This window comes from Crotalus tigris, unplaced genomic scaffold (assembly GCF_016545835.1).
Source record: "Crotalus tigris isolate CLP2741 ecotype Arizona unplaced genomic scaffold, ASM1654583v1 scf7180000017937.1871474, whole genome shotgun sequence".
Classification (NCBI taxonomy): domain Eukaryota; kingdom Metazoa; phylum Chordata; class Lepidosauria; order Squamata; family Viperidae; genus Crotalus; species Crotalus tigris.
In genome coordinates this window covers 301,200-314,950 of record NW_024096729.1, presented here as the reverse complement: position 1 = coordinate 314,950, position 13,751 = coordinate 301,200, and the positions used below count along the sequence as shown (strand labels likewise).

General features: G+C 42.1%; 1 protein-coding gene across 3 annotated transcripts in view; it reads left to right on the top strand.

Annotated features, from left to right (window-relative positions):
• Nucleotides 1–13,751, top strand: part of PDE1B (phosphodiesterase 1B) — a 141,989-nt gene that overhangs the window by 76,463 nt on the left and 51,775 nt on the right. Inside the window, exon 1 of one of the 3 annotated variants that reach the window (XM_039344735.1) lies at nt 11,799–12,053. The exons of the other annotated variants lie outside the window; for them this stretch is intronic. Coding sequence (XP_039200669.1) covers nt 12,001–12,053 — 53 coding nt within the window. The 5' untranslated portion in view covers nt 11,799–12,000. Of the gene's footprint in view, nt 1–11,798; nt 12,054–13,751 lie in introns of those variants that run through there. 3 annotated transcript variants of the gene reach the window in all.

The following is a 13,751-nucleotide window of genomic DNA, read 5'->3' as shown; positions in this document are numbered from 1 at the left end:
TAACTAAATAGCATTGCAAGTTTATTGCTATGAGACTGACAATTCTGATTAGTGCTAATAAGGGGGAGAGGTGCCAGGGAGCTGTAGACTGGAGGAGCTAGCAGGAACTTGCAAGTGGGGGAGGAAAAAAACAACCCTTTATTTTCTAATAATCTCTTCATTAGGTTTGAAGTCTTCCTGTGAAATAGCACATTTGATGAGCCACAAGTCATGCCTGCTACCAAAGGGCTCGGTCTAAATAAATAAATAAATAAACTTTCGATTGTTTTCAGTTTAGACAGGGACAGAGAAACTTTAACAGTGCAAATGTTTTAGGCATTTTCCATCTCACATCAGCTCCACCCACGGGGCATATGGCCAAGATATCTGGAAAGCTGTGGCTTCTCCCTTCCTATTCTAGAGACTCTAGAGTTGATCCCCTTGTAATTTCTCTTCAACCACCAGAAAAAATGGAAGAGTCTTGAGATCGCTGTCAATTTCCTTTTTATCCCTTAAAATGACATCTTGAACGTCAGACACCATTATGAGCTTGACTCTAGTTCTATATAAGTTTATATGGAGGGACCGAGGGCCTTGACCTCCTGCTCCTTGCTTTGCTTATAAATGGGAAAGAAAAGTTTCATTTGAAAAACTTGGTGGAGTGTTGGGAGGCTGATAATGCTATAAAATCAACTGTTCTTGACTCAGTTCCTTTGTGGTTTAAGGCAGGGGTCCCCAACCCTCGGTCGTGGACCAGTACTGGGCCGCGGCATGCCAGCAACTGATCTGCACAAACAAGCAAAGCCCCATCTGCGGGATGCAGGCAGCACACAAAACCACGCATCCTCCAATCTGCAGAAAAACCTCTCTCCATGGAACCGGTCCCTGGTGCCCAAAAGGTTGGGGATCTCTGGTTTAAGGCAGGTTTTTTTTCTTGGCCTGGCTGACTTTGGAAATATGAGATGAATAATTCCATGCAATAGAGGGTTGAAAAGGAGTTTTTCTAATCTTGGCTTATGATTCAAGGTGATCACCCATTTCTTCTGGAAGTGGGTGATCACCCTGCAGGGCATATCAGCTCTTGCTCCCTGTGAAAGGCCCAGTGGGTGACAGGAGGTTCTAGGTTCAATCAGGTGGTCTAGGTTCAGCTGGACGTTCTAGGTTCAGCCAGCAAAGCACCTATTCTGCCACATGGAAGGGACAGGAGGGGAGAAGAGGGCTATATGGAAAAGTTACCTTCAGAAGTTCAGAAAGTGTCCTATAAATAAACAGCTCATTTGGGGAACTGAGCTGAGAATTTTCTTCAGAATTCTTGGGAGATAAAAGTGTAACTTTTAAGACTGGGCATCCCAAAGGTGCTTTTTCAAGAGGCAGTTGGACTTCCTTGTTTTTCTTTGAAGACGTTTTGCTTCTCTTCCAAGATGCTTCTTCAGCTCTGACTGAAATGGGTGGTTTTATATTCCTTGCAGACAGCTGGTCATTTGCATTCTTTTAGAGAGTCATTCAGGCCACTTGGACATTTACCTGTGTCCTCAGGGTCACCTGGGTGGTGCAAATGGGTGTGGAGCCTTCTTGGCTGTAAGATGTTTTCTGCCCTGTGTCACTTCACTGTTGAAGACAAATGCAGGCTGTTGAGTCCGTGTTGTCTGCATCTCAAACTGAAGCGCAAATGGTTCCTGTAGTCTGCAATGTTTTCTGGAAATCCGTTCATACTCCTGCACCATTCAAAGTGTGTTCATCACAAAGTGCTGTCTGCAAGGAATAAAAATCCTTTCATTCCCCACTATCCAGTCAGAGCTGAAGATGCTTCTTGAATGAGAAATGAAACGTCTTCAAAGAAAAACACGAAAGTCCAGTTTCCTCCTGAAAAAGCACCTTTGGGACAACCATGGGCTGGATGACCAAGAATCTCCATAGACATCTTTGAAGGCTGGGATGGTGGTATGATGCTGTGACAGAACACACGACACTTCCTGTTCCATACCCCAGCAGCTCAGCTGGGACTTGGAGGTCAGTTTGGTTCATGAGAACTCCCTGGGCAGCCCGACCTCCAAGGCTTTTTCAGAAGACAGCTGTTACAATGTTTGGGGGAAGGCAAAATTGGCCAGCCTAAATTGCTAAAAGGCAACTCAAACCTCACATTTGAAATAATGGTGTTTTCCCGCCCCCCCACCCCCAATGGAAATAAAAAGAAAATGCTGTCAACTTGCCCATTTGCAAGCATATCTTGTAAAAAGCTGGTTGCATAGTTCAGTGCTCTTCAACCTCACACTTTTCAAGGATAGTGGAGTTGATGAAACTTGAGGTGCTGGAATTCACTCAGCTCTCGACTGAGGGCAGCACTAGTGGAGACTGGGGAAGGCTTCTAGGTTTTGCAAGGTTGTCTGGAGAGAGTTTGATCCTGTGCACGTGAGGAAGTGGACAGGGCATTTGCAGTTGTTAGCTGAGTTAGATCCATGTTCCTCTTGGTTGGTTAAGGTTGCCCAGGAGGAGATTCATGAATGGGTCTGGGTGATGGTTAGTCGTTTCTTGAGAGAGGGTGGTTCTGTCATCTCTCAAGGAGGCGGTATTGTGCCCTGTCCTCAAGGGGCCTTTGCTTGACCCAACTAGTCTAGGCAAAGGGAAGGGAAGGGGATTGAAATTGTTCATCTGGATTAGTACCTGGTCAGGGAGCTGCATGAGTCCACAGATTGATATCTTTGTATTCACCAGTGCAGTTTGGTGGCTCACTTGCCCTTTTTTGAGCTAGTGCCTTTCTGTGTATCTGTTGGTGTGAGATGGGCATTCTGTGTATACATGCTGGCTCAGGAATTCTGGGAGTTGAAGTCCACGAGTCATAAAAGAACCAAGGTTGCCTACCCCTACCCCATCACTATTCTTTTAACACTCTATTTCTTGCTGCTACCTCATGTTCTGGAAACCAGCGGCTATGCAGGAGCTGTTTTGGGAAGGGCTGTGCTTGCCTTCCTAACATGAAGAGAGGATGGGGAGAAAGGAGGGAAGTGATTCCAGCAAGCAGAGAAACCCTCTTTGGCAACTTGCATTCATGTGCCTTGGAGATGGATTTTATTTTATTAAGGAGCATCAAAAGGAACAATATACATCGTCCTCAAGCAGGTTTTACAGGAGAAGAGAAAAATATAAAAATGCTTAGATCAAATGCAGTAAAAGGTACTTCCAAAGAATCCTTACTGTGCTAAAAAAAAAAAGTCCCATTTCTCTTTATCCTCAGAGATTCCTCATCCCTTTAAACAGAAGCACAGTTCCCAGGCTCCCCTGGGGAGGCTATTTATTCATTTATTTCTGGGTTTAAGAATACATAAATAAACAATTGCTGTAAACTAGCTTTGGTTTATGGTGAAGATACTCATAATTTCCATGGTGAAGTCTATTTTTCCCCTTTTGTGTGCAATTCCAGAAATACTTGCTAATGTTTATAACTAGGGCTGAAAACAATCTCACGAAGAGATAATCTGAAGCATTCCACATCAAAAAAAGGGACAACTAAAGCTGATTTTGTCTTCTAAATGTTTTTTAGAATGAACATGCTTTTTGGGCTGACGTATCAGCTTCATTCAGGAATCTTCCAAGGATCTTAATGGTTCTGGAAAACACAGTTGTCCCTCAGAAATGAATCTGTGCTACACTGAGAAATGTGGGATTGTAACACCCCAGTTAAGTATTCTGTCCCAGCCTATGTGAGTCCTTGTTATGCTCACAAGGAGAAACCCCTCTTCCAAGAAACAGGCAGGAACTGCGAGGAAAAAACCAACCCCTTTTATTCTCACAGATCTGAGTCAATGTTCAAGGCAAACAAACACAGTCCACAGAAACTTGATCCTCAACACGAACGGTTGCCTTCGGCAACCAGCACCTCCCACACCTTCCCTTTTATAATTCAGCCAAGACATGGCTTCCTAAGGCCTTCTCCTTTGCCTTTGGAGCTGCCTCATTGCATTCCTCTGTCCTACTTGCTTCTCTTGCCTGTGCTTTCATACATCCTGGATTTGTCCCAACTGTTCTTCATCACTGTCCAACTCAGCCTCCCAGCACAGCTGTGTCTCAGCCTGAGCGCGAGTAGAGGGGCCAGGCTCCTCGCCTGACTGTAAGTCTTGGAGCTCCTCAGAGCCTTCCTCTGACTCTAATGTCACTCCAGGCCCCTCCTCCTCATCTGATTCCTCAGAGTCAGCTGCCAGATCCACTGGCTGGTGAGGAATCACAACTCTAAGTGGGCCTCCGATGTGAATGTATTACCCCCTCCCTTGAAGAGATATTAGGTAGCTGTCTACATATGAGCATTGCAGTTAATACAGTAACAGGTTTTAAAACTTTCTTTGCTTGGTAATGGCTATAAAGTTCTTTGCAAATGCCAGTTTGGAAGTGCCACACTTGCTGTATTCTCATGTCAGAAGAGAAGAATTAAATATTAAGAGTTGGAGCACATACAATAGATGGCTGTGGACCTTTATCCTCTCTGGGCCTTTTTCACTCAGCTGGAAACCTCTATGAGGAACTGAGTTAGTCTATAAAGGCTTTTTCCTGCCATTGAAATAACAAGATAGACTTATTGTTGGAGGTGTACCACCCATCTTTGCTGCCCGGTGAGTTCTCTGACCAAGTTGGTTGTCAAGGATGGCATTGGAGAACTCAAGACTTGGGATTGACAGGGGATCTAGCCATTAACTAGATGAATCTAGGAGCAATTTATATGTTTGGATATGATGGAGTAGATCCACTGGCAGTAAAGGAGATAAAACACTGGACAGCCACTTGTCTGAAATGGTATAGGGTTTCCTGCCTGAGCAGGGGGTTGTACTAGAAGACCTCCAAGGTCCCTTCCAACTCTGTTATTGTGTTGTGTTATAATTGGCCTGAAAAAATCCTGGCCTCCAGACAAATTTATCAACCTGAGGTCAGTCATTCATGCCTATTTTTTTTTAAAAGCAAAGCAGTTTGAGATAATTTTTAATTTTTATTTATTTATTAAATTTTTATCTCTCCCATCTCCTCTATAAGATGACTCTGGGCAAATCGTGGCATCTGCACACCTGCAAATCTTATTGGAGGAGAAAGATCTCAACCTTTTTCAGTCTCATTCAGACTGAATTTGGGGACAAAATTAATTATGGGTACTCTGGTAGAGGATCACCTAGGTCAGGGGTCTTCAGACTTGGCCCTTTTATGACTTGTGGACTTCAACTCTCGCAATTCCTCAGCCAGGCATATTGGCTGAGGAATTCCAGGAGTTGAAGTCCACAAGTCATAAAAGGGCCAGGTTTGAAGAGCCCTGACCTAGGGGAAGAGTTTGTTCAGTCTTTCAGCTGCTTTCGACCTCATGTTTTCTTGTATTGTCTTTAGAGCTGGGGTTGAGGGTACCATGTTACAGTGTGATGCATTTGGTTGCCTGTAATGTAGGGATTCTCAAGGCACTGTTTTGTACTTTTTAGTATCTATTTAAAGCACAGAGATGGCCCATCAGGTGTTTTGAAGCTGGGTGTCACCAATATTTTCTTAACAGTGAGATGGACAACATATAAATTTAATAAGTAAATAATTAAAATAATTTCAGAGGGCAGTCAGTTCTATTTTTTCCATAGTGGAGGAGGCTGTGCAAGTTCTGAACCAACATCTGGAGAGGGTGAAAAGGTGACTAAATGCCAGTAAAGATTCAAATTCATGAATCATATACCATGATATTTCTAGGGATATCTTCATGTAAGTCTTCTCTGTATGAATGTTGCTTGGTAAGGATGATTATTTTCCTTTTCCCTATCATTTCGGTATTTGGTTGTTTCTGTTAATTTTATGGTAAACCACTTGATACGCTGTTAAGTGGTGTACATTTTGATGGGATCAAGGATCACAGGGGTGAGGCTTTGATAGCAAATAGTTGGGGGTTATTTAAGTTGAGGATTTTCTAATTTTTCAAGATTTTTGCAGGGGTGGTTGCTTTTTATTACAGTAAGCCCACTTTACAATATACTGCAATTTTCAGGTCTTTCAAAATAGCAGGGAACTACACTGTCAGATTTTATTTATTTATTTATTTATTGCAATTCAGTTGAATTGTTTGAAATGGCCCAAAGAAATGCAAAAGATCATATTGGGAACTGCAAGTGGTCTATCTGGGATTCAGCGAAAGTTCCAGTGTGTTGAATGCTCAGTACTTATTTCTCCACCAGCAAGTATCCTTGAGAAATGCATTGCCTTTTGGTTTAATTAATTGCAAGAGAGAGAGAGTTCCTAAATGGAAGGAATTCACTGTTTTTCCATTCACTGTTCTGTGGAACTTGCAGGGACCCTTCTGCATTATCTAACTGGGAGTTTTGATAAACAGGCAAGCGCTTCCCAGGGTGATGAGAAATCCATTGAGAAAATACAAGGGCTGCTCAATAAATAGCATCCTACTGGGGCATTATGATATGCCAGATATGATTAATTCCAGCCCACGAGAAGCAGCAATGGAAAGTAGCGCAGCAATAAAATAGAGCAAGAAAGAATGTGAGCCAGTGCAGACCCACTTTTCCTGTTGCCAACGTTCCTCATTTGGACCTCTAGTACAATCAGAAATTCTGGAAATGTTAGTCCAGGTCATCTGGAGGGCACCAGGTTGGAGAATGTTGCTGAAAACAACCGAAGAGCATATCAAATCTGATGTTATTGTCTGAGTATATTGGAAGCTCAACACAGTTTTAGAGATGAACATGCAGTTATTGCCAGAGGTACATTTGGATTCTGTATAGCTTATTGAAAGTCAGGAACAAGAAGGTTAGCATGATGTAGTGACTGTGGATTGGGACTTGGGGAAACACAGATACAAGTCCCCATAAGGCCAGCAGGGCCCAGTCATTCTCTCTGAAAATGTGACCTATCTTACAGGATAATTGAGACAAATTAACAAAATTAAATGGTAGAAAATAACATAGACTGCCTTGAACCCAAGGAAAGAGGGAGGGAGGTAAAGAAGGAAAGATCAAGCTACACGAGTACAAGTAGAATACATTTTGCAAAAGGTACCTGAATAGTATGATCAATTTTTTTCAGTGTAATTGCAAAGCTTATTTAATAACATGTCTTTAAATAAGCACACATTATTTTCTGTGTTCTCATCTGATTCAGGGATGGTCAGAATTTCAGTAGACATGACTTGAAATGACTTAATTCAATATACAGGATCGATCTCAAAGGAAGACAAAGTTTCCCCCTCCCACATAATTTGCCTGTCATATTAAAGAAATGTCAACTAATATTTTTCCCTGTCTGATCTTCCTTTTGATAGATGGGAGGGAGGAGATGATTTTAATTTAGGGTCAGCCTCCTTGCGGCTACATATATTAATTAGAGTGCAGAACTCACTGGCCCATAATATGGTCCTATCCGGTAGCATTCGTTTCTTTCTGTGACTTTTGACAAATACACGGAGACTGTATCTTAAGAGAGCCTTCCTATTTAGTTGGACTGTACAGATGAATAGATAAGATGTCCTGTGATTGACCTGTATTTTTAAATTAACATCTGAAAGAGAGACTGTTTAGATAAGGTAGCTCTTTTTATTTACTGTTATAAATTGTGAGATAACAAACTTTCTGTGGTAAAATCTGTTAAGTAGTTATTTCCCTCTTTTGTCATAGCAGGTACCCAGTACCTGCTACCGTAGAAAATGTAGCCTTCCCTTGCTGGTGCCTGAACCGAGCAACTCTGAGTAGGAGAGGGGAAAAAAAGAGGTTGCAGGGCTATAAAACCTGTCCAACAAAAGCAATCCCTTTGTGCGTTGAATTCTTAAGAAGCTCCTATCACTTGGCTTATTGTGACAATTGGAAAGGAACTCTAGCATTGGAATTAATGGGGACAATTTAAATTAAGACAATACTGGGTCTCTGTAGCTGCAGATTCTAAATTAGCCGGCAACACAAGAATTTCAGAAAACACAATAGTTATTATTTTCAGTATGGGATCCCTGCAGACATTGCTATTAGAAGCCTGACGTCAACGCTGTGACAATGGATGTCGTCGCTCTGACAAGTGAGAACCAGCAGCCATTTTTACTTTTGCTTTTAATGTGCCTTTCTATTCTTTTAGAGTTCAGAGGTAGAAGGGGGGATGGGGTAAATGCCTGAAGGTTTAGCTAGCCATAACAATGTAAAAGTGTGGAAACTCAAGGACATGTTCAGATAAGTTTTGTCGGGCTGAGAGGCTGGAGAGAAAAGCCCACACTGTGCTAATTGGGGAATGTGATTTATGACAGCTCTTGTGGGGTTGGAATTGCAATTTGTTACTTTGTATCTGGGAGGAGGGAATCTCATTCTTGGGTTGAGTTCTGATACTTTGTTCCCTAATAAAATGTTCTTTAAGGAAGAAATCTTGCCTTGAAGTTCTTTTAACTGGTTTCATTTATCAGAACCATTAACCCAAGAATGACACCCCATTTGAAACAAAAATACTGGATTAGATGAAATTTTGGTTTGAGGCAGCGGGACCCTGTGTATTCCACTAGTCTGTGATCCAGTTTCAAGTCCTAGCCTCCCTAGGCAAGGCAGGAAAATAAATGTGGATCCATATCATAAGAGCCATAGGTTGTCCATGTCAATGGTAATGGGTTACTGTAGTTGCAGTGGTGGGATTCAGCCAGCTCGCACCACTTTGGCAGAACCGGTAACTAATGTTTTGTTGCCCAGGCCCAGAATGAACTTCCGGAAGTGGCATCCACACAGAGAACCGGTTGTTCACATACTTGAATCCCATCACTGGTTAGTTGGGCCACTGAGCTCATCTAGCCTATGGAAGTTTTCTTACATATTGAATGTGATCATTGGAAGTTGCACTTTAAGAGAACTGCAATTTGCCTTTCTGTTTTCTGTTCTGGGGAAATGTGATGATAAGATTATGTGGTTCAGATTAACTTAAAATAATGCACCAGTAGTATAAGAACAGTTGTGTAAGTAAGGGAAAGGAGAATGAAAGCTAGCCAGATACTGCCTGTTCGCTGGCTGGGATCTTTGGTTTTGCTTCCCCAAATTTTTGGATTTTCTTCCTGTTTTTTTCTCTCTTTACCAAGCTCTTAAAAGCAGATGTGGGAAGGATAGCTTTGTTTACCAGACTGTCCTGGTCAAGAAGCAGACTTCAGTGATCTCTGCAGAGGCAAATGCTGAGAGACAAGGAAGTGTCGGTGGGCAGAATCTGAGGGCTCCTAAACTAGCATGCAAGTCATGAAGGATACCAACATTTGACCTGTTTCTTTATACGTTAGGAAGAAGGTCTGAAAACTCCCTTCCTGCCCTTTTCAAAGCAACCCCGAAGGATTACGAGAAGCTAGATGCATCAAGGCATATGTCCCATGAGAAGCCTTTCATTGCACTTACTCAATTTTGTGGAGTGTCCTCAATTGGGAAAGAAGACTTTAAAAAAAAATGTTGAAGGAGTATACATGGATAAGAAACTTTGGGAGTGTGTTTACAGAAAGGAGTAGTTCTAGAATCATGCTCTTTTTAATGCCGCGACCCTCAACCGGTCGTAAGTCGAGGACTACTCAACTGGTGCAGCATCGTTTGCAGAATGGGACTTTTGGCGGGCTCAGCAGGGCAGAGACAGCCTGGACAATTCCTATTGGCTTTTGAAAGCCAATAGAATTAGACTCTATTCAAGAGAGTCTATTCTATTGGCTTTCAAAAGCCAATAGAATAAAAGGGAGTAGCACAGCTAAGGAAAAGGGGAAAAAAATGGCAGACTGCATTGTTTGGTGACCCCCGTGAAATGGTTGTTCGACCCCAAATGGGGTTCCGACCCACAGGTTGAGAACCACTGCTCTAGTGATTTTTGCCAACTGGTTAAGGTGGTAGCTTGAGAAGGTCCAACATTCATTTCTGGCAATAAAACAGCCTTCCCCAACATGGGCCTCCATATATATTGATCTGTCATTCCCAGAAACAGGAGCCAGCCAGTCAGCCAATTTGCCAATGGGATTCTGAGAATTGTAGTCCAATACATTTAGAATACATGTGAGGGAATGCTGGAATAGAGCAAATGTGGATCTTTGATGAAACTCATTGAATTTTTCAGTATGGCAAAAGGAGAACTTGCCTGACCCACATTTGCTGATTATGACTGAAGATGAATGGAATAAAAATAAGGTAGTTAGCAACTGACCAAGTCTTTTTCAGGTATTATGGTGTAGTAGATGTCAGGCAGGAACAAATTTGTGATGGAAAAACTTTTGGTCAGGAATCAGCAGCCATGACATAAGCTTTGAAGGGACCAAACACTGCAATGGTGAGACTCTGATACAGAGGAAATAGCCTGTGTCCAGTATACGAGCAGAGTCAAAAGTTTTTCTCTTCTACTGTATATGTGTTTTAGGAAATAGGGATATTTCTTTTTAGCTATGGCAGTGATGGCGTACCTTTTAGAGACCAAGTGCCCAAACTGCAACCCAAAATCCACTTATGCATCGTCAGGTGCCGGGTGGGTGTGGCCCATTAGATGGGTGTGGCCAATTGGGTGGGTGTGGCCCATTGGGTGAGCAGGGCTGCAGTGGTAACGGCAGACTAGGTGGGACTAAAAAGTTCAATCAATCAATTCCAACTTTTTAAATCTTTTTTTTCCCGTGAGAAGTTGAAATTGACTGATTGATTGAACTCTTTTTTTTTGCACACGGCGGTGGAGGCCTAAAGCGAAAAGGTTTTACAAAACCCAGCTGAAGGCCTAGGACTGGGGCAACGATGCGTGTGCCCACAGAGAGGGCTCTGTGCCGCCTCTGGCATGTGCCCTAGGTTCGCCACCACTGAGCTTATGGTAAACTGATTGGAGGCTTACCCAAGGAGTGCTTTCTCTCTCAAAAATAGAGAACAGGAATCGCAGAAGAATGAATTATCTGAAGCCAAAGATTGCCCAATCTTATGAATGAATGGGTTGCAAGTCAAGTTGCTAACTCCAGATTTATCAGGGACCTGCCGTAGTTGCCACATTTTGTTCTCAAAGCATTCTTTCCCTTCGAATTGGATGCTTCAAATTTGCTAGGAGAAATCGGGTATTTTCTTTTATTCCTTTGGAAAATAATGCTTAGGGGAAAGTGGCTGTGACTGTGCAAACTGCTTATTTTCCTTTTTATTACAGAAAAGCAGAAGCGTTTCAACACACCTTTCTCCCTTTGGCCTTCAAGCTGCTTTGCTGGGAGAAAAACATTCTGAGAGGAACGAAAAGGCCAGCTGAATGTTGTAACCTATCTTTTTTTACACATCAAGCATATAGAATAGAATAGAATAGAATAGAATAGAATAGAATAGAATAACAGAGTTGGAAGGGACCTTGGAGGTCATCTAGTCCCACCCCCTGCTCAGGCAGGAAACCCTATACCATTTCAGAGAAATGGTTGTCCAATCTTTTCTTAAAAACTTTCAGTGTTGGAGCATCTGCATCTTATTCTGCTAAAAAGAAGCTGATGGTCTCTTAGACCTTTCATTTGTTTCTGGCTAGGCCTAAGCTGGGGTTTTTTTCTTCCCTTTTTGAAACAACCAGGGTATTTCCAAATGCTCCCTCCTCTCTTCTTGAGAAAGCCACTGTCCCAACCCACTTGGCCCCTGTTCATCTCTGTTCAGTAAATGTTTCTATGATATACCGGTAAATGATAAATGTTTTTTGACAGACAAAAATAGCCAGTGGTTGAATTTTGAAATCTGCCTTTGTATATTCTAGCACATATGTTCATCCCCCACCCCACCCCGTGGCCTTAAATGGTTTCTGTGAGTTTTCCCCTCTGTCTTTGCTGGGTGCTATTAAGCTGCTCTCTCACACAGCTGCTCTCAGTAAATCAAAAGCTCTTGCTCATAGTTGTTCCTGCAAAGTAACATAACTTTTGCAGATCCCTTGTGAAATACTATTTTAGCTGAGTTTAAGGAAGAAGCAAGGGATGTCGCTAGCAAATGAGAGATGGACTGGGCCCTGGGTAACTATACTGTATCCTTCTGGGGTTGAAAGGGGCAAAATCTGAAGCTGTTTATGGATATTGAGACTCTTCTCAAATAGCTCATGGAAGAATTTATTCAAATCCAGCGGGTTCACATGCATGACCCAATTATCAGGTAAGAAGTGGGTTCCTGCAGTTACACTTTTTTCTTTGACTAAGTCCTGTCTTCTGAACTTTAACTGGAGTTTATATGACCACGTGTTTTGCTGCTATTGAGCTTAGGCTGGGCCCATTGTTCTAGGATAGCATTTTGCACCAGGGATCCATTATGAATAGATATAATACATTAATGAAATGGGTTGTAATACACGCAAGCTTAAATGGTAATAAAACAAATTTGCTTTGTCTTTGACATGCTTCAAGATTCTCGGTTAAAGTTACTTTGTAAAAGTCATGCATATCTAAGGCACTTAAAAGAGTGTTTTGGTAGTTAGGAGACTTAATTGCTTTTAGAGATATTGACCATAGTTTTATGGATCCTATTTTCTTGCTACAAATTACTATGACCTATACCCATTTCTCCAACTTGGCTTCCTTTAAGTACAAATCCTACCAGATTTATTGGAGTGATGGGAATGTAAGCTGAATATGTTTAGAGCAGACATGTCAAACTTGCAATGTCAGGTGACGTCGCGCAACGTATCAGGACGGTTTTGCCATTGCCGACAATGGGGTGGGCGTGGCTTCCGGATGATGCGTTTGGCCCCGCGGGCAGGCAGTTTGACACCCCTGGTTTAGAACATACCATGTTAGAAAAGACAGGCATTTATTTGAGCAGCTGCCACAAAAAATAGGGACCAACCTATTCTCCAAGGCACCTGAAGCAGTGGATGGAAACTAATCAAGGGGAGAAGCAACCTTAGAACTAAGGAGAAATTTCCTGACAGTTAGAACAATTAACCAGTGGAACAACCTGCCTCCAGAAGTAGTAGATGCTCCAACACTGGAGGTTTTAAGAAGAGACTGGACAGCCATTTGTCTGAAATGGTATAAGGTCTCCTGCATAAGCAGGAGTTGGACTAGAAGACCTCCAAGGTCCCTTCCAACTTTGTCTCTCTCTGTTCTATGATGGTCTACTTATCCAACCTATGTCACTTTTCAGAATGAAAGGACAAGGCAAGATGCCATCTTTTTATGTTTTAGGAAGGAGAAGAAGAAACCAGTAATCATAGCTGTGGGGAATGGGGAAGAACAGGGCTTGGGAAGTCACGGAGAGCAATTATGAAATCTCAAAAGAGGTAAACTCAGAATCAAACAAAAAGCCCGCCATCCCTCATATTAGCCTTGGATTTGGGGATACAAGAAGCACAACTTTTCAGCCTGAAGGTCATATTTTCATATGATGCTTTTTCCTCCAAGGACTTAAAGGGCAAGCCCTAAGTGACATCATCAGTTGGGCAGGACGGACAATTTAGAGCTTTTGCTTTGTTTTGCAAAGCAAATAGAAGGAGGCAATAAATGAAAAACTGGTTACTGTATGTTTTATGCAGGTGTAATCTATTTTCTTTTTCAATTTGCTGGAGTAATTGGCTGGGAATTACCATTTTCATTTAAATTTTGACAGTGCAGTCTTGGGATTGGGCACTACAAACTGGGAACTAGGGTGGCATGTGCAACATTTAGGCAGTGATAATCCAATCCTAATTTAAGAGGATTGCAGTACAGCAAAGCAGGCTTAGACTCCTAAGGTTTAATATTAAAATTTCCCCCTTTTAAGATATTGAAAAAAATTGCTTGTTACTTTCCCAACAAACTAACTTTGCTTTCTCACTAGAATATAGCATTTCTTAGGGAGTCAACTATAAATGTTTTT